Source organism: Uloborus diversus, chromosome 10, assembly GCF_026930045.1.
Source record: "Uloborus diversus isolate 005 chromosome 10, Udiv.v.3.1, whole genome shotgun sequence".
Classification (NCBI taxonomy): Eukaryota; Metazoa; Arthropoda; class Arachnida; order Araneae; family Uloboridae; genus Uloborus; species Uloborus diversus.
In genome coordinates, this window is record NC_072740.1 from 85,655,013 (window position 1) to 85,676,030 (window position 21,018).

Consider the following 21,018-nt stretch of genomic DNA (forward strand, 5'->3'; position numbering starts at 1 on the left):
GCTATTCAGTTCTGTGGGACACAGCGCAAGTTAAACTTATAAATTTAACAGAAAACCTCACTCCGGTGCTTTAAAACATGTTTTTTTTTGTTTTTGGCAGAAAAAACAATTTTTAGACCGTGGGTCTATTTTTCGTCATTAGCCTGCACGATCAGTTTTAAAATGAGATGTAAATCAAAGAAATCGATCAAGAATTGCGGAAGATCTCGCGTAGGAACAAAAAACAGGCTGCAGAAGTAATATATAAGGATCATTAACCCGTATCGTTACGCGAAATTCAAAATTCAAAATCCGCCCCTCCCCCCCCCCTCCAATAAAATTTAAGTTCGGTGCGCACCTGGTGGTGGCGTATAAACGACGTATTTAATGGTGGCACATCATAAAAGTTTCATAGTTTAGAAAAAAAAATTTCAAGCTTTAATTCTACACTACACTAATACACTATAAATTTAGGCCATAAAAAAACTCTGTAAACATTGCATTTGCATTGCAAATGTTTTGCACGTAAAAAAGAAAAAAAACCGTTAAAAGTAGTACTGCGTAAAGCCCTAATTTCATCCAATACTGTTTTTTTATTTTTTTATTTTTTTTAATGTGTCACTAGAATCGCATATGAGCGATATGCTTTATCCTCCTGGATATCTAGGTAAACGAAAATTATTAGGGTTCTTAAAGCCAACATGTATTGAAATACCAATGCTCTTAAATATATTGCTCAGCGAGTTCCAAAATTTTTAGGTAATGGATACCTTAGTACTTTACTTTCATTTCAAGGAATATATACCAAATATACAAACATAAATTTTATTTTTAATGATTTTTGTATTTTCGCTTGATATTAGTTCAAAGAAAAAACGTATAAAATTACAGCGCACTTTTTAAACATTTTATAACACTCAATTTAAAAAAATTAAGACAGAACAACAAATTCTGGATTTATTTATTTTATTTTAAGAGGAAATGGACATTAATTATATCCTAATTGTGAAGAATACATGATAAATTTATCATCATTTCACTACATATTACTTTGAAAAACGTGAATTACTTTCAGAAATAAATTATTTTTTCTATCATTCGCTTTACGCAACCGCTCCTCAGAAAATAAATTCTTTATCGATTTTTGTAAAAATGAATTTGAACTGTGTGATCAATGCTATCAGACAGTTTTCGAAGAAACTAACTGCTTTAGTCATCGCAAAGTATTATTACTTGAATTCTTTCTTAGAAATTTGACGGGGGAAAAACTTGCTTCCGGATTCACGCCTCGAAAAGAATAAAAAGTCTTAAAATCCCTATGGCAACAGACAGAGATTAATGACTTCAAAATAAACAATCATTCGCATCAATTGGTTACTACAGCAACTTAGAACTTGTGATGTTTTTAGTCTTAATTAAATATCTACTATTTCACTGCGCATCAATATAGGCAAATTGTGCTATAGATTATTAACTATTAGTAGAGATTTTCTGAAAGCTAAAACTGAAAGAAGATACGTATACACACACACGCACACACACACACACACACACACACACACACACACACACACACACACACACACACACACATATATATATATATATATATATATATATATATATATATATATATATATATATGTGTGTGTGTGTATATATATATACATTGATATTGGTAAGTGCTTAGTCTAAACTCACTATCTCTCAAGAAAATTGATTGATTTAGCACAGCTTTCTTTAAATAAAAACTAAAATCTGAACTTGTATGTTCCTTTCGGTTTTCGATACGCCTAGTGGCTGCAATACCGCTATTTCGAGCAATTTTGCAATTTCGTAATACCGGTATTTGCTGAGGTAAAATACCGGTGTTTTGGTTATTAGCTAAAAATAATAATAGTTTCAATTAAAAACAAATCAATTTAACTTATGAAAAATCTACTTATATTTAAAATTTGCATTTCTTTTTCCATGATACAGAACCAAAATCAATTTATTGATGCAAAAATTTGGCTTCAAAAGTACCAACTAATAGAATTATCATTAAACAAAAGGAGCGGAAAGATTGCAAAATGATAGTGTTATTACTAGATGGTGAGATGAATCGCATTTTCGTGCGCTTTTGTGCACCATGTTTTTATTTTTTCCATTTCCCTGATCACTCTTTTTCCCTTTAGTGAAAGTTAATTTCGAGTGTAATTTTGAATGCATTTGTCCTGTGAACAATTAATACCAACCATCAATTGCAGTAAAACTTTATGATTTTTTTAAAAAATATTTGTCTCAACTGTACTAAATTTTGATAAAAACTTTTCTTGTTAGCATAACAAATGGTAATTTGTTGTCACCATTGTTGGTTTGTTGTCCTGTTTCGCTTTATTTGGATTTATAGTTGGCAAGATAATATTTAGAAATTATGTAGTGCCTTGAAAAATTGCATATAGGTAAATCATAATCAATTGAAACATATTTTCAGATATTTACATAATTATGATTGTAAAAATGTTTGAAAAGAAAGCGAAAAAGAATAAGAGAAGCTAACAAGATCAAATTTAGTCAAATTTATCATAAATTTCAAACCAATTGGCTAATAAAAAGCAAACAGAAACCTCTCCTGCTCAAGAAAAAATGATGTTCGTATTGGAAAAGTTTCGTCTCTTGGAAAGAAATTACAACTAGCTATAAATTCAAAACAATAATAATAATAATATACACAATACAAAAAGAACACACACACAGACAAAAGGATTTATCCAAAAATAACGCACAGGAGACCGAAATATTTGAAGATGAAGGACTTCCAGACAATTAGAGGAGGTGTGTATCGCGCATTGTTAACAGTACCACCGACCTGCGTGAAATCAGAAAGAGTATTTTCAACTGTAGGAAAGTTGAGTACTAAAATGAGTTCCAGGCTTAGAGACAATTCAATAGATGCATTATGCTTTTTAATATTATTGATTTTTTATTATGACATTGGTTCCTTCATTTTATATGTATTTGTTCACAATGCGTTTTCATAAATAACACAATTTTTGTACAAAATTATGAAATGTGGCAACGATACGATATGTTTTCAAGCATTTTTGGAGGAATTTTAAATACCGGTATTCCGATGTCATGTTTTAAAAATACCGAATACCGGTATTGAGTTTTTGGTCCGGTACTGCAATCCCTAAACACTGCTGTAAAAGAATAATAAGTTGACAAATTTAACCTTAGTATTTTAACTACGTCTTGAACTCCAATTTGTGTTTTTAGGTCTCTTTTGCTAATTATAAGGTGCTTTAAATTGCATCACTTCTCAAAAAATCATTATATCCAGCAGGATTTATACAACCCAGTATCGATTAAAAAATAAATTAGTGATTTATAAAACATAAGTGCTGTGTCAAAATATAGAGCTGGCAGGATTTTAAGAGAGATATTTATAACAATGACATATTTCTTTTTTCTCAAACGCATAAAATGTAAGACTAGCATATTAATGCGTCTTTTCGCTCATTAGATGAGTAGTAAGTGTAAAAAGTTTCGTTAGAAATGTAGTATTTTTATGGAAAAAGCTGCCAGATAACAGATTGTTCGCTCATTTTATGGGGTATTTTTACTGGGAGAGAAATATCGGTTCTAAATTTATCTCAAGGGTTGGGCCGTTTGATTGCATTCTCTTTTACGTTGTCATTCCCAAAAACAGTTGAATCGATTTTGAACACCGAATCAATCATCAATTTTGTCTTTATTGAAGGAGTTGACATCATGGGAACTTTGAGCACCTAAAATTAGTTTATAGATAAAAGAAAATAAAGTTGGGAAAACATTAGAATCAATTTAGTGATTCTTTCATCAGTAAAATACCAATAAAAATGATTGAAAATGAAGATACATTTTGTCTTGGGAAAGGCGTTGTCTGTCCATGAACTATTTCACTCTGCTCCGCGAGTACTTGAATAACTGTGTTAAACATTTAAATAAAAACATGTCTAAGACTAATTAAACAAGAACTGCACTGGAAATCAGTTGATGTCAATTAATATTTAAAATGGTAATAACAATACTTTATCAGTTTATAGTAACAAAAATTGCTTCTGATACATCACAAAATATTACAATGTGGGTTGCAAATTTTGAAATTGATTAGCGTAATTATGTGCCTTGATCTTTAGAGCAGTTTATTGTTTGACGGGCAACAACTATATATTTAAGAACATAGTTAAAATACTGCTAGGTAGGTGGTACTGCAAATTGCGAAATTACTATTTTAGCATTTCACTTTGCCCTCTATTTCACTTTGCTTTTCAAATTTCATTCATATTTTTGTTTAGGGAGTTAAAGTAAAAATATTGTTAGGTGGCACTGTAAAAATATTTTACCATTTCACTTTGCCCTGCTATGTTCTTTAATATTTTCACTTTTTTTTCTTTATAGCTTATATACACAAAATGTTTGCATCCTACACCCCCAGAACAAATACGGGGAACCACAACCTTGTACTTTGCGCATAATATCAGTCTATTTGGACTGACAATCGTCAATAATACCACAAAAATCAAAGTAAAACAGTTTTATTCTCTCACTTTACCGCCAAAAATGACTCCTTGCTTGGTACATAAGGTCATCATTCGGGTTTTTCCGCTCTCTTAACTCTGAAGGGGTTTTGAAGCTGTCGGTTTGTTCTCTTATGACCAAAAACCAAACCGAATATTGTAATCGCAGAGGCATTCTCTGGGAGGGAATCATGCAATAAATTTTGACTTTGAGTTCCATTTTTGTCTTGTTTTGCTTTTGTTAATTGCTTATTTTGATATTTAAGCTGTCTGCTGTCCATTGTCATTGCTTTTACTGGGTGTCTTTATCTAGAAGCTCACACCTTTGAATTGAAAAAGGGGTTGCTTGAAACCCCGAAACACGTGTATTCTGAAATCTGTTTATTTGGGCTAAACAACGTTTCCTAATACAATTGAATGGTGTTCATTTGAAAGTGCATAATCAAGCACGTTTTGTGGCTCAAAAATAACAAGTCTTCTTCTACCCGTTCTCCTGATAGAGGAAGTGGTCCAAAAATGGGCTACCACTTTCGTTTTAGTACCTACCGATTTACCTGTTTGCTCAAAACGAATAGTTTTTACGCCAGTAACACTTGGAAACATTCTTGAAGATATATTAGGATTTTAAAAAGCAAAAAAATCGGTTTTAGTTGTCTAAAACTACACGATTTCAAAAAAAAAGTAAAAACACGATTTTCAAGCAGTGGTCCAAATACGGGCTGCTTGCATAGAAATAAGTTATCTCGTAATAAATGTATAAAAACATGTAGTTTTTGCTCAAGAACTTTATGGGATATTTTATACGTGATTCGCGAACGTTGTAGTTGTAACCATGCTCACATTTGATTTAAAAAACTCACATAAGAGGAAATTAAAATCCCCGGAAGCTGTCATACAAGCTATAGCTGGGGCGGTGTGCAAATGTTAAAGGAACTACTTTTTTTTCCTTCCTTTCCTTGAAACGATTGAAAGATATTTATTCAGGACTATTGAAAATCATGTTTCGTCAACGTCGGAAACTCGTAATGAAAATTTAAATCAACATTTCTTCCTTTTATTTTCTTCCTTTTTATTGCATAAAGTTTGACTCGTATCCCAATAAACAAGGAAAGATTTATTTGTCCTCAAAGTCCTTATATTATGTTTGCAAACCTCCTGAAAGGATTTCTAAATGTCTCGTCTAGGTTCTATCCTATTTTATTGTTTATTTTTCGTATTTGTTTTCGGTTGAGGGCATCCTGAAAACAGGTTGAAAGAGAAAGAATCAGCCACCACCTCCCCATACTTTATAAAAGCCTATCAATTAGCATAATTCATAACAGCAAAAACCAATAATTGCATGGTCAAAAAACGAGCTAACATTTTTGGTCCAAAAAAACGGGTAGCCTGTTTTTGGACCACTCAGTACTTCAAGATGATGGTGTCAGCAGCCACTACTAAACAAACAAGTAGTTCCAAACAAGTGCCTTACAAGAAGCGCATGTCATCTACTTTCTTGTGAGGTGGAAACCACTAACTTTACTGCGCAACTTTAAGAGGGAGAAATTTAGTTTCACATGCCTTGAAAAGTTTTCATTTCCTCAAAAGTAGGTTTTTCCAATGAAATAATTCTCAACTAAGCATATGGGTCAGCAGTCAAGACCATTAGTTCACTAATATTTTGCCTAGTCCTGTTCTCCCATTTTTATGACTGTGCACAACCCCTTTTCCCCATTTTGAGCAGGTAGCCCGTATTTAGACCACTTCCTCTTCTAGTTTTTAAGTTAGAGAATAAAACTTTGTAAAAGCATAACCACTTTTTTCTTTCTTTCTTTTTTTATTTTGTGGACTTTTTATGTCTACACATTTAGAAACGCATACTCAAATCTTACGAAATTTTCGCCATATTTGATAAAACTGCTCTGTGAAAAATTCTCCGAGTAAACCTTTCGTCGAATTGAAGAAAATTTTCTGAGATTTGGTAATGAGTTTCTGACTCAGCGAGGAAAGAATCGTTGTAAATGAAGAAATTTACTTTCCGATCGAATAATTCCTCGAAAATGAATTTCTTCTATTTATATCGAAGCATGATTTGTACTTTACACAAAACCTAAACCCACAATTATTTTCAATCTGGAACACTTTTATCAACTTTTCATGCCTGAAATAGCTAACTTTCAAAACTAATGTCTCGTTAGAGGTAAGTCGCGGTGAAATCATTTATGCGTCTAATAAAGAAATATTTCACGTTGCTCTTTCTTTTTCTGTTTATTTAGAAGTTTTTCTATTTAACACTTTGTGATAGTTTCCGGGTGAGTATCAGCTCTATTGCAGCTTGTTTTGTATCTTTAGTAGAGCATATTTTGTATCTTTAGTAGAATGTGATTTTGATTTTTAACAGAATTTGCAGAAGAAAGAATTTTTTTCTATTTTGCAGCAAAAAACCGCTTCATTCGCAAAAGGGCAGGGTAACGGTAGCGTGGTTGCTTGGCGCGTTAAGCGATGAACTTTACAGTTGAGGGAAGATTTTGAATTTTAAAGCTACTTTTAATATTTTTATGTTTTTTGGCGTATAGTTTTAAATTGAGAAACTTTAATAGATTTTTTGAAAAGGTGTATACGCATTTTAGTTGAAGAAAAATGATCATTTCACATCAAAAGGGGGGGGGGGGGGCGTGGATTTTTTTTCATTCAACGGACTTCCTTTGAATTCTTAGCACGGGCATCACCGTGCGAGTACTGCTAGTTTCATATAAATAAACATCTATGAGTTGACCGCCTGTCTAAGTTGACCACTAAATTACAGCACCGCAAAAGTGGTCAATTTACACAGGTTTGACTGCACTCGTTAATGATCTGTTGAATGGTTCGATCAATCAAAGATAATACTGTAGAAATGGTTATAATTATGCAAAGCTAATTCATTATATAAGCAAAACTTTCTCTGTATAATAAGTTTTTTGCCTCACTATGACTTTTCCAGGAAACTTGAACTAACAGTTAAATGGCATTTGGGCGTGTATAAAAACTTTTTGTCATTTCCCAGTTTAAATGTCCCCAAGGTCAAACGCTTAGTAAATCTTATACAAGATATGCAATAATCAGCTTTAATCACGCGTAGGTACGTGACCCTGCTATGAATTCCGCAAAATTTGAAATCACGGAGGAAGAAAACATTGCACTATGAATTCAAAAGAAAAAAAAATCAATGTCGTGACAAAATCCTTAACTTTTAATGCCGTGACAGGATATTGGTTACTTAATATTAAGGGCAATTACAAATGCCTCTTTTGAGATTTCCCTGCAGCTTTTTTGACCTAGAAAAAAAAAGAAAAGACTGCTTTTATAGTTTTCTTTGCTCTAAAACACGTAATTTCAAGGTTGAATTGATGCAAACTTATGTCATGTTAAGGTTTCAAAACAAAGAAGAAAATAATAACTTTTTTTTCTTAAACATAGTTATGGATCTGTAGAAATAAGCGGAAACCAGTATTGTTTATTAGTGGGACATTTCTTCCAGAACGGAAGAATGAATAAGAAGCAACGAATTATCAAACCGTTTATGAAACAAAGATTAGTTACATTGTTACAAAATATTGCGTGAATAAATGATTTAATTAATTCTTTATTGTAATTCGATATTATAAATATAAAATAGTAAATAAATATGTATTGAAATGACTGCGTAACGAAGTGATCAAAAGTCATCACGGAAATTAATTCTATATTCCAAACATAAATTGAAATATTAAATATATTTGAAAACTATAATTGATATATAACTATAACTATAACGAGGTGATTAAATGTAATTACAAAAATAAATTCTGAATTATAAACACAAGTTAAAACATTAAATATATTGAAACAAATGCGTAATGAAGTGATTACATGTAATTACAAAAAGAAATTTTATTTGTAATTTGATGTGTAAATATAAAATAGTAAATATATACTGAAACGAATGCGTAACGAATTGATTAAAGGTCATCACAAAAATAAATACTATATTCTAATTCTGTATTCCAAATATAAATTAAAATATTAAATACATTGTAAATCCATAACTGAAACGAGGTGATTAAATGTAATTACAAAAATTAATTCTGAATTATAAACACAAATTAAAACATTAAATAAATATTGAAACGAATGCGTTATGAATAGATTAAATGTAATTACAAAAATAAGATCTATGTTGTAATTTAATATTATAAATGTAAAATAGCAAATAAATGCTACTGAAACAAATGCGTAACGAAGTGATTAAAAGTCATCACAAAACAATCTCTATATTTTAATTCTATATTCCAAACATAAATTAAAATATTAAATACACATTGAAACTAGAATTGTAACGAGGTAAGTAAATGTAATTACAAAAATTAATTCAATATTATAAACACAATGAAAACATCAAATACGTTTGAGACTAATGCGTAACGAAATGTTCAATGTAATTCCGAAAAAAAAATCTTTTTTTCTAAAACTAACTAAAATTGAAAATAAGGTTTTGAGGTGGGAAAATGTGAGTGTGTCAGTCAGTCCATAACGTAACAGACAATTCATAGTGTAAGGAAAATGATATGCACTCCTGTTTGTGAAAATTGCAACACCATGAAGGAAGCATCATAGTTGAATGAAATTTAATACACAGTTGAATGGTAATGTTACAAATAAATGATTACATTTTCAAACCAAACAAACAATAAAAAGAGATAGAAGTTAGTCTTTTGTGTGGCCACCACGCGCCGCAATAAGAGCTGCTACACGACTCGGCCTGTAGTGAAACGAAGTTTGAATATCTGGCTGCGTAAGAGTATTTCATATTGTTTGTATGCGCAACCAAAGTTCGTCTGTCGAAGCAACAGGACGAGGATCACGAGCGAGACTCTGCCCAACGAAATCCCACAATTGTTCAATCGGTGGCATATCCAGGGAATATGCAGGCTAAGGAAGAAGCTGTACCTGCTGCGAATCAAGGTAGGATTTGACAGTCCTGGCGACATGTGGACGGGCATTATCCTGCTGGAATACAGCTCCTGGCAATCCTTGCAGAAAAGGAATAGTTTGGGGCTGTAAAACTTCGTTTATTTATCGGGTACTGTTCAAATTGCCCACAATTCGTAGCAATTGTGATCGTCCATGATATGCTATGGCACTCCAGACCATAACTCCGGGTGTTCGTCCACTGTGGCATTCGATAATGCACTCCGGAATGTGCTTTCACCGGCATAGCGCCTGACACGAATTCGGTCATCATGGTGCCACAAATTGAAGCGAGATTCGTCAGAAAAGACGAGGTGCTGCCAATTAGCGCACCAGTTCCTATGCACATTGGCCCATTGTAGCAGGTGGTTTTGCGTGAGAGGAATCCTGTATAAAGGAATCCTTGCGCGCAGCCCACGCTGCAGCAGACGTCGGCGAATTGATGAAGCATACAATGAAACACCTGTAGCTGTTGACCACTGTGCTGCCAATTGTCTAGAAGAAGCTGTGTGGTCCGTCAGCGCCATACGCAACAGGTGTCTGTCATCGTGAGCTGACGTCACATTTTGGGGTCCACTCCCAGATTTCCGAGCTGTCCGACCCTCGTTCGTCCACTGCTTCCAAACACGCATGATTGTGCTGCTGTTACGCTGCACACGAGCGGCTACTGCACGATAAGACAATCCAGCTTCACGAAAGACGACGATTCTGCCCGTTCAAACTCCGAAATTTGCTCAAATTTCACCTTCTTTCGTCGAAGAGGCATAGTAAAGATTCAGTTAACGTTTACTCTAGCATATGACCATCGATAATCATACACGCCTCGCTACAGCCGTCTATTTATATTCGGTTCGATCCGCCGTTCAGAGGAGGCTGCTCAGCATACGCATGCGCTACTGGTCTGCAATTCTAATCATTTGCATATCATGCCCTACTTTACATTTCCTGCAATTTTCAGCTCACTCGGGTAAGTCCTTCGTGGTGTTGCAATTTTCACAAACAGGAGTGTAATTATTAATCTGATGATCGAAATAGAAACTCGATCTTGGTAAAAAGGAAACTAGGATCTTTACCTTCTTATGCTGTTGAATTATTTTAAAGATATATGAAAACTTCCTCTCACACCTTCCTTAAAAAATGTCCTCTACACGCAGCCCGGTTATGACATCCAGAGACTGCAGTTTCGTCTTTGTTTTAGACATCAGTCTGAAATAGGCCATTTCCGAGCTGAAGTGAGGATGTTCAGTTCGATAAATGACTTTTCCAGATTGATGAGTTCATAACAAGAACAAAACTCTGGCTGTCATAACCCGGTTGTCGGTATATTGCATGAAAGATTGTCGTCCCCCCCCCCCACTTAAGACTCTGCCATCCGCCACACTTGTCTACATTTTTGAGAGTCGTACATGATACGCGCGGGCGCGAAAGTGCATAAATGTTCGAATAAAAAGTAGTGTAAAGTATTTTATATGTACACCCAAACCTCTTTTTGTGCGGTCTTTTGTGTGCGATTTTTTTTGTGCGGTGTATGAAAATTTCAATCAGATTGGGATTCAATTGAAGATAGTATTTATAAAACGGGCGAAAATATTTATAAAACGAACGAATTTTTTTTGCGCGATTTTTTTTTAATGCGATTTCTACTCACCGTAGAAAAAGAAGTTTGGGTGCATAAATAGGAGCTTAGAACTAAGGAAGAAACTAAATAATACAAGCAGATGAAAAAAAGCTTTTTTTTACTACTTATTTTTAAAGTAAAGGGAAAATGGTTGAATTTACTACCCCAAAAGTTTGAGAAACGTAATAAAATTAGAATTTCAGATGTAGCGGATTTAACATTATGTTTAAAAAAATATTTCAAGAAATGTTTCTATTTTTTTATTAACTTTCAAACGTCAAACGCTTCTGCACAGTACTTGGAAACTAATGACAATGCTGCAAAATATATGAAACCATTATGGAAGATCCTTTCCTACGGAGAGTTTTGACTGCCCACCTAAACAACAAAGGCGTGCATTAAATTTTAATTTTCTTTCCTCTAAGGATTATTTAGTAGATTTACAATAAAGTTATATGCATTCATAAATTTACTTATATACATTAAGTTGTAGAAATGCCAATCTCTGGGATGCAGAAAGTGCAAGTATTAAAGGAGAACGAAGCAAATATTTAGAAGTTCAGCCAAAAGTTAACTTATCAAGATGTGTCTTTTTTGCTAAAAGCTAAAAATATATGTTTGTATGAATCTACAGAATTTTAAGCACCTATTAATGTTTTTAAATAAAAGAAGCTAGTCTTTTTTTTTTAAATTTATAAATGAAAATGTATTTGTGCAGCCTTTTAAATTGTTATTGAGTAGTTGAAAATGATTTTTCATTATTTTCTTGTGAAACTCAGTTGCTTTTACGAAACGGCAGTTTTGTTTTTAATGTATTTAAATACTCGCAATGACAAACACTTAGAAGAGAGCAAAAGCGCTTCAAACTATCCGAGCTTAAATGTCATGTTTTATGTTCATGCATTCAATACGCATTTTTTTTTCCTTTCAGAGAAAGGAGCTGCAGCCCTTGATGCTGTTATAAACTCAAATCCATTTGAGGACAAAACAGAAGATTCTTCTGACACAAAAGAAAACTCCGAAGATACTACCGAAGATGCCAAAGAAGCAAGTGAGGACGAAACAAATGAGAAAAATGACGATGAAACAGCCGATGAAGAGGAAAAAGAAGCTGATGAAAACGAATCCCCAGAGGCCACAGAAAACGAAGATACAGAAAATGCAGACGACAAAGATACTGAGGAAATTGCTGATGCCTCGGAAGATACAAAGGACAGTACAGAAAATGTGCCGGACACTGCAGACGCAGAAAATAGTGATGATAATGTAGAAAAAGAAGAAAGCGCTGAAGAAAAGGAAGAAACTACAGAAGCGGAGGTAAATGAAGAAACTGAAGACAGTGAGGCAAAAGAAGAAAATTCAGAGCAAGAGAAGGCAGATGACGAGGAAAATGAAACTGAAGAGGCCGAAGCAAATGATGAAGCAACAAATGAAAATAAAGATGAAGATGCCCAAGACGATTTAGAAGAGAACGAAGAATCAAATGATGAGCCGTCGGGCACGACGGATGAAACGCAGGAGGAAAATATGGATGAGTAAGAAAACTAACTTTGTATAAACTCATGTACATGAATAAATACCAAAGAACTACGGAGGAGTTTTGCCAATTTCTACACGCAAAAGTGTGGGTAAACAAATAATTGCATCGAAACTTTTCCGACGTTGAAGTTTAACAGTTAAAGAACTTATTAAAAATGAGAGAAATTTTAAATTATTGTGAAAGACAAATACATGTTGAACATGTAAAAACACATGCATGAAATTAATATTGAATATTAAAGATGAACTCTCAGATTTAGCGGTCATGAAATAATACAGGAATTTAAAATCTCTCATTTCATTACAAACGTAATTTTAAAACCATATTGTACTGATTGTTTTTATATATCGTTGCCGATAGATATATTTTACTATGTTTTATGGAAACTTCTTCGCAATAAGAAACAATACCTTCAAATTTCACAATTCGTTATTATTATTGTCATTATTATATAAAATGGTCTCAAGGGAAACTGAAGTAGCGGTTTAGTATTGAGATTATACAATTTTGATTACAATTTTTTTACTTGATGCCCAACCTCAACTCATTGATGTTTTTTAATTAACTGTTCATGCTCATGCTTTTAATATGCTTCCAGAATCTACTGATTTCAAAAATTTTATCACTGATATTGTACAAAATTTATATAGAGTAGTTTCAAAATTATTAGAGTGAATTCCATTCTCTTATGTGTTGATTACCTACTCGGAATAAAAATTAACCATGTGTTCATTTTCTTCTTGCAAGTAGTTGATTACGTGTTTGTGAAAGAGGCGCCTTCCAAGTTGGACGACTCTGCTTACAAAATGGATGTAAAATTTTCTCCTCTTCTTGATTGTGTAGTTTCATTCCTGTTCCCCCACTGAATGCGCCCACTCAAGCATGCGAAAAAGTGTGGAAGATTTTACAATCTTCAAATGGATTCAGCAAACATCACTTCTAACGCACTTGTTAAACAAAACGCAATGCTGCAAAAGAAAAATTTCGCGTGATTCAAAATGTGATGCTAGAGATTTTTGTTATTACATAATTGTTGTATTTCATCAAACTACAGATATTTTTGCTTACTGTTGTGCATCCTATTTTTATATTTTTAAATGTATGTACATAAAAGTTGTATGTATCGCTTTGTAAGTTTCTTGTACACTAAAAGTAAGTCTCTACTTCCGCTACCACTAGTAAAAACTATACTAAAAATATTAGACGACATTTAATTCAATATCTATCATTCTTAAACCATTTTTAATTATAAAACTAAATGCAAAAATTCTTAAAATACTGCTAAGTACAGGGTGCGACAGAAATAACTTCTAAATTTGACACCACAGTTTCTCTGGAGCTAATGCTGTGTCGTTAGTCATTGTTGTGGCCTTGAGTAGTGTGTTGTCTACCATTTTAATTGCTTTTACGGCATGGAAATAACATTATTGTATGTAACGAGGCACACTTTCATTTGTCGGACTGCCGTCAAGAAACAAAAAAAAAAAAAAAAAATGTCTGCTGCAGAGATAATTCTCGACAGGCCCATAAGAGATCTCTCCACACCCGTGTGATGTTGCTAATTTCAGAATTACAGGCCAATTCTTTTTTGAAGAAGACAGAACAGCATCGGTAACTTCGGTTCATTACAGATGCTACAGAACTTACTGCAGAAAGATTCAATCGAACAAAGGAATCTCGATTTGTGGTTCCAACAGGATCTCCTGCACAGTGCAGATACAACGAAGGTATTGGTGAACAATATTGGACAAATTTTCCCTGGGAACCTGATGTTTTCATGCAGTACCTAACATTAAATGACCAGAGCGTCTCCCGATCTTGCCCCTCGCGATTTACTTTTATGGAGTTCCTTGAAGGCTAAAGTCTACCAAAGTAAGATGGGAACGTTAATGGAAATGAAAACTACGATCTATCAAGACATATCAGCAATATCATCAGAAATGACCAGGAAAGTTGTGCAGAACTTCAGTGAGAGGCTACGTAAGTGAAAAAGATATGAGGGATACAGTTTAGATGATGTCATTTTCAAGACGAAGTAAATTCAGGGTATTTAACATAAAATTCTAAACATTAAGATATGTAAGATAAAATTCTAAGTTGTTTTAAACTATTAATAGTTAAAGTCTTAAAGCGTTTTTTCAATAGATTTTTGTTATTCACATTTGAAATGCATGAGTTATTTATGCCGAACTTTGTATAGTAACCTTAAAAAAAAAGAATTAATGGAAATTTTCAGAGATTTAAAAAAAAAAAAAAAACAACAACAAAATAAAATAAAAAGAAGAGGATATTTTTAAACAATTTTCAAGTGTGAGATACATTTTTGAAATAAAGTAGCTTTTAACAGAAAAAATGCAGGATTTGGACAAAATTTGTAAAAATGAAACGAGTAAGGAAAACACACCAGTAGTGACAAGTGATCAATAGTGCTTCAGTAATGGCCACTTCAAGGTTTACATTTGAAAAAATAAGATTCCAGGTTTCCCAATGGATTCGGAACGTGTAGGAAGTAATACCAACGATATTCTAGAATCTTGATACCTCCTGTTTGCTGGATGCACTTTTGAATCCATTGGGGGACCTGGAATCCTATTTTTTCAAATATAAACCTTGAAGTAGCCACTACTGGTGTGTTTACCTTACAAATTCTGTATTCCAAAAAAAAATGCTTTCTTCTAAAATATCAAAATTAAATGACATTACGTAATATTAGTGTGAAATTAATACAGTGAATGAACGAACATTGTTGAATTTTAAGCCTAAAACATTACTTATTCAGAGTCGAAACTTACTTAAACTATGCACTGGAACTTTAAACATGCTATTACATGAAACGAATTTTTGTTTTTATGAACGAGGTGGTTTTTAAACCCAACAACACTATGCTTTGTATATAAGGAGCCATTTTTTCATTAAAATTGTGCTATCTTTTTCTGGATATTTTATTAAAAAATATGTGTAATATTGTACGTAAAAAAATGTCTGAAATGTAATAAAAGGAATGTTCTCGAAGGTGTCTCGTGTTTGTCTTAAACTTTCTTCAAATGATTAGCTTCAACGAAAACTTGTTAAGCTAAGAGATCAAACGCTTCACCAAAGGAATAAGGATACCTCTTGTTCTTCAAACAACTTAGTCTTCTACGTCTTAAGCTATTCTATTGTTTTAAGCTATTCAAATATCAGGCTAACCTGGAAATGAGGAAAAATTACTACTTTAGTAGGGTCGTGGGCAATTGGAACTGTTTACTGGAAGTGGCGGTAATGAGCAAGGGGGTGGTTAGCTTTAAGAGGGCCATTGATCTTTATTTTGGACTAATAAACTGACTAGGACCAGCCAAGGGAGCCCATATGCAAAATTTTAAGGGGGGGGGGGGCTTAGATATTTTCCTCATAGAAACCGATTTCAGTACAGATTAGAGTTATTAAAATTTGACATTTTTAGTAACTTATTCATCAATTTCTGGAGAAGAAATGTTTTTACATTTTTGCAAAGAAAAAAAGTACTAAAAGCAAGGAAGTTTTAAATTCAAAGGGGGGGGGGGGCTTGAGCCCCCTCTTGCCCTCCCCCCCGTATGGGTGCCCTTGGGACCAGCCTAGACCGGCCCAGAGCCTGTTGCTGGTCGTCACATTTGTATTTGTACTGTATTTAATAAAATAAACATTAGTAAAAGATAAGTTGCTTTTTGGTGTTTGAGAATATTGAGAAATATTGGTCCGGAAAAAGAATCTCGCCTTCATCTGAACTTTAAAAAAAATTTCTTGTTTTTGCAATATTCCATGTTAATCCTTCAGACCTGGAGTCCGGTATACCGGACATGACCTTTGAACAGCTGCTAATCATTTAATAATTGATTAAATTACTTGATTTTCTTTTTTTTTTCCCATTTGACTCTTTACATTCTGCTTATTAAATCTGTGAAAGAAATTTTTGTTTTTGGATTGACAACCCTAACATATACCGATTAGTAGATAGAGAGGGGCTCATTTTTCCAGCCATGAATTCTCGTCGCAAAGGCGAGGATTTTTCCTGAGTTTATAAAATAGATACTTTTTTATTAATCGTTTCAAATGCTTATATTGTTTTATTACTGTTTGGAGAACATTTTACAGTGAAGTTTGTTTGATATTTCACCGTTTTGAATCTGAAATATTAATTTCAAAAACAGTAGCCCGCAATAATGGACGCCTCATAACTCTTTTGATTTTTTTGTTTACAAACCTGAAGTACTGCCTACAACATACTCTATATCATAGTACAATGTGTACCAAATATAAACATATTTGTTTAAGTATTTCATAATTCTGACTGAAGGGGTTAAGAATATTTCTTAATGGTAAAACCATTGTATTTATTAATATTTATTTTTGCAGATTATATGCATAACGTATCTTGTCATAACATAGCAAGGAACAAAATCATTTCTTATTATTAGAAACAACATCAAAGCTTTTGCTTTTGAGAAGAGCCTTTAGTTTGCCTTTTGTCAAGAGCAAACTATTTTGGAAGTATGAAATGTGACTAGTTCTTAGTCAGCTTTTGTTCTTATATACTGTTAACTCTTTACACTACTATTATACATGATTCAACGGAAAAATCATTAGTTTCTTTTTATTTTTCGTCAATTGAACGAAATGTGTTTTTACATTAGTAAAGTTAAAAAGGCAAAAAAAAAAAAAAAACTAGTTTGATATCGTTTTTTTTTAAATTTATAATTGTTTTGGGACAAACGTATTCAAATATCTAAGATTATTCAAACAATACATTTTCTCTGTGAGATACAAAAAGGTCATTAATGCGAAAGCATTTCTTTTCTGTCTTTTTCAAACAGCATCAGCTTAGAGTAAAATAGATTTAATTGTTTTTTCCCCCAAAATTTCAACGAAAAACCGAGCTGTTTCCCAAGTTCGGTATTACTATTTCAATAAAAATAGCTTTTATATACCGAAGAGATATATTGACATAGCTATAACTCTTTTTTGGAAGTAGTCATGATAGAAACTGCATCAATTATCACCAATTACAAAAGAAAAAAAAGAAAAAGAAAGAAAGAAAAAAAACTTTTGATGCATAGATCAGTGCAAAAAATTCCAGTATTGCTTTCAGAAAATTAAATATAACAGTAATTACTTTCTCCCGAACTTCCATTAGCGGCCGTAATTTTTCGGAATACTGTGTTTCTAACTGAAAAATTCCAAAAAGTACCATCCCAAACTAAATAAAATAATAAATATGCAGCGTACGTGGAACTTTCGATCAATCAAATATCTAGTGTCCTTCCTGAAATACAGTTCCGTGGCCAATCAAGTGTCAAGAGAAGAGCACACAATCATTTAATGTTTTTTTTTTCTATCTATGAACCACTACTGCACTTGAAAGTGATTGGTTTAAGCAATATATAAATATAGGTTCCACTCATATGAGAATAAGCTTGTTCGGACAGTTCAAGTGTAATTTACTCGTTAGTAAAGAGAAGATTTTATTGCTGTTGTTGTACAGGGAAAAAATTGCCGACAAGGAAAATATTTGAAATTAATTATAATGAAAGAAAATAAATCACCATGCAATGCGGCACTATGCTAAAATCAAACTAAATTCAAATGTCAATCCTCAAAAAAAAAAAAAAAAAGTAAACAGTCGTGCATCTGAGTCATTCCATGTACAATGAGTGCTTGCTTCTCTGTAAAAATACCACTAAAACTTATATCGGTGAAATTCTCAAATATCAATTTGTAAAAGATTTTGCACGTTATTGTTCGAGATATGGAAAAAACGGTCATTTTGAATTTGGCACTACAGTTAAAATTTGCCAAAACCTGAGAAGAGAAATAATAGCCCAAATTCAAGTTTTGGTACCAATCTGAAGGTATTTATATGAGGATAACACATCTAGTATTCAAATAAAGTTAAATACATGTTTCCCTATCAGAGGCGGCCCTTGATTTCGGGGGGTCCCCAATTAAAAAATATAAATGATTGTATTAATTATAGGGATGTCCATCGCAAGAACAATGTCCGCTCCCCCCCTTCCCCCTATGAACGAGATACCTCAAAAAATGAGAAAAAATCCTTACAAACAGCCTCTTAAAAGATTTCAACGCCTTAGTTTCAGCCATGCCTTTTCACCTGGTGTGCATTCCTGTTAATTTATAAATAAAACGAATGCATATTGATATAGTTTAATCCTAATTATACCTGATCAAAATTAAATAAAAAAAATTTTTCTCGATATAATCCACATGCATACATTTTATAATTAACCTTGAAGGGAGGGGAGTATCAGGAGAGTGATTCAAAGACCATTTTCAATGCGATATAGAATATCCTTAGTTTGAGGGGGTCCGGGGATTTCTCCCCTGGGAAACTTTTTGAAAAATATATATAAATTTTGCGTTTTGAGACCTTATAAAGCATAATTCAAACTACAAAATATCAGAAAAAAAATAGGTAAACCAAAATTTTTTATAAGTTTCATTATTTTGCAAATGAAGAAAATGCAAAATAAGAATTTTTCTTTGGTTCGACAAATTGTCGACATTGATCGACAGAGAGATGAGAAAAGACCGTCACTTGCTCACATCGGCTTTGGTAAAGGTGATTTTTGATCATCCCCCAAACCTTAAGACAAACAAAATGATCGCTAGTAAAAAATGCACTAAACACTTAAAAGAAGCGGAGGGAAGATTTAGAAGATAGATAACGAGAGTGTAACATCCCTGTCAGTCAAACAATTAACAGTTTATACTAGATAAGAAATAAAATTGAAGCACTTCTTAAGTAGAAGCAAAGACTTATTTAATTATTTCCAAGGACTCTAGAACAATTAAACTCATTTAAAGCATTTCATTTGCACTTTGCAACGCTAAAATTTTAATGCTTGATTACATCATTTTACCGATTTTAACTTGTAAGAAACTTCTGTTTATTTATTTTTTCAAATACTGTACATTTCTCCTTACAACAATATTTTTTCGAGTACAAGTACTGCGGAAAAAGACAAAAGAATAAAGGTAGAGTAATTCGGAACTCCAGCGCTCGAATACGCTACCTTGCGGTGATTTACAAAACTGCAAATGAAACTAAAACATTGCCACGTTGCGTTCCACGTGTGTCTGTTGACGTAAACACAGGCAGTTTGTTCTGAGTATTTATTAACGCAATCGATGTGTCTTAGTTTGCTTTCAGCTACAGAAATTAATTCGTCCCTTAGTAGTATTCTCGAGCTTCTCAAAATAATGTTAGTTTTCATTATTTCCTTAATAATTGGTGAAAGCGAAAATTCTGGATTAACAAACTTGGATAACGTTATACAAGGTAAAAATTTCATTGTTTTGTATGATTTTGTAAGAATATGGGGGTTTTTTTAATCTTAAATTAATTAAACTTACCATATTTTACAGCAGCATTTAGTTGGAATGGACAGTATGCAAAATATTTTCTTGAATATATTATCGTAGAACAAAATGAATAACCGAGAAAGATTTACTTTATTCCTTTTATTCTCAGCTGAAAGGTTTCGCCAAATTTGTTTAGGGTTATAGTTTTACTACAGTGCGAGCAAAGTAGCCTTGGCGAGATTTCGCGTTTTTAGTTAAACCATTTTTAATTTTTATCATGAGTGGAATAAAATGGTAGTAAGATTACAGAATTCGATAAGTGAAAAGAAATAATGGTCAATCAACTGAAAAGAAAACTACCACCATATATCCGTGAGAATTTTGTTGATGATTTGCATAACATGACACAATTAAATCGTAACTCAGAAATTAGAAAAATCGAAACAGAAAATTTTTAAATTAACCGATTCGGGAATTCGAGAGAAATAACTCAGCTACAAATGGAAAACAATAAGCGCTAGCCAAGCAAGGCAAAAAAGTATCATCTTCTTTCGATAACAATTTGTAATGTCATATTGAATTTTCTAGCATTAATTGTTATTCTTGTCAGGCCACAATTATTATTTAGTTTTATCAAGAATTGATAAATATCGAATTTAACATCGTGGAAATAGCTGCTTAGAACTACGAACTACGTAGTTTGCATTAATCTTTGACGTTTAGTAATGCTTCTTGAATTCTCATTTCTTTCTACGTGGGCCAGAATATCCACAAGACTTTGAAAATTAATTTAAAAAGAATAAAGCGAAAAAATCATACGTACGAACAAAAATCACAACACTTTTAGCATTTTCTTCGTTACCATGTGCGTTTGTTTTAGTTTTTAAGTCCGCCATTAGACAGTGACTTCAGTGCCCCCTATAGTTCGTTGGAGTTGCGAATACTTGTCTGCTTGTGTTGAACAGATTAACAGTATGCAGTAGAAGTAAGATTAAAGCAAGCCATAACAGAAGATCATCCAAAATACTAAATTT

The 21,018-nt window shown here is 32.9% G+C and overlaps 1 protein-coding gene across 1 annotated transcript in view; it reads left to right on the forward strand.

The window, feature by feature from the left end:
- Positions 1-12,800, forward strand: part of LOC129231082 (uncharacterized) — a 58,791-nt gene extending 45,991 nt beyond the window's left edge. The window contains exon 2 of the mRNA XM_054865328.1: positions 12,041-12,800. Coding sequence (XP_054721303.1) covers positions 12,041-12,648 — 608 coding nt within the window. The 3' untranslated portion in view covers positions 12,649-12,800. The remainder of the gene's footprint in view (positions 1-12,040) is intronic.
- The last annotated feature ends 8,218 nt before the right edge of the window (positions 12,801-21,018 follow it).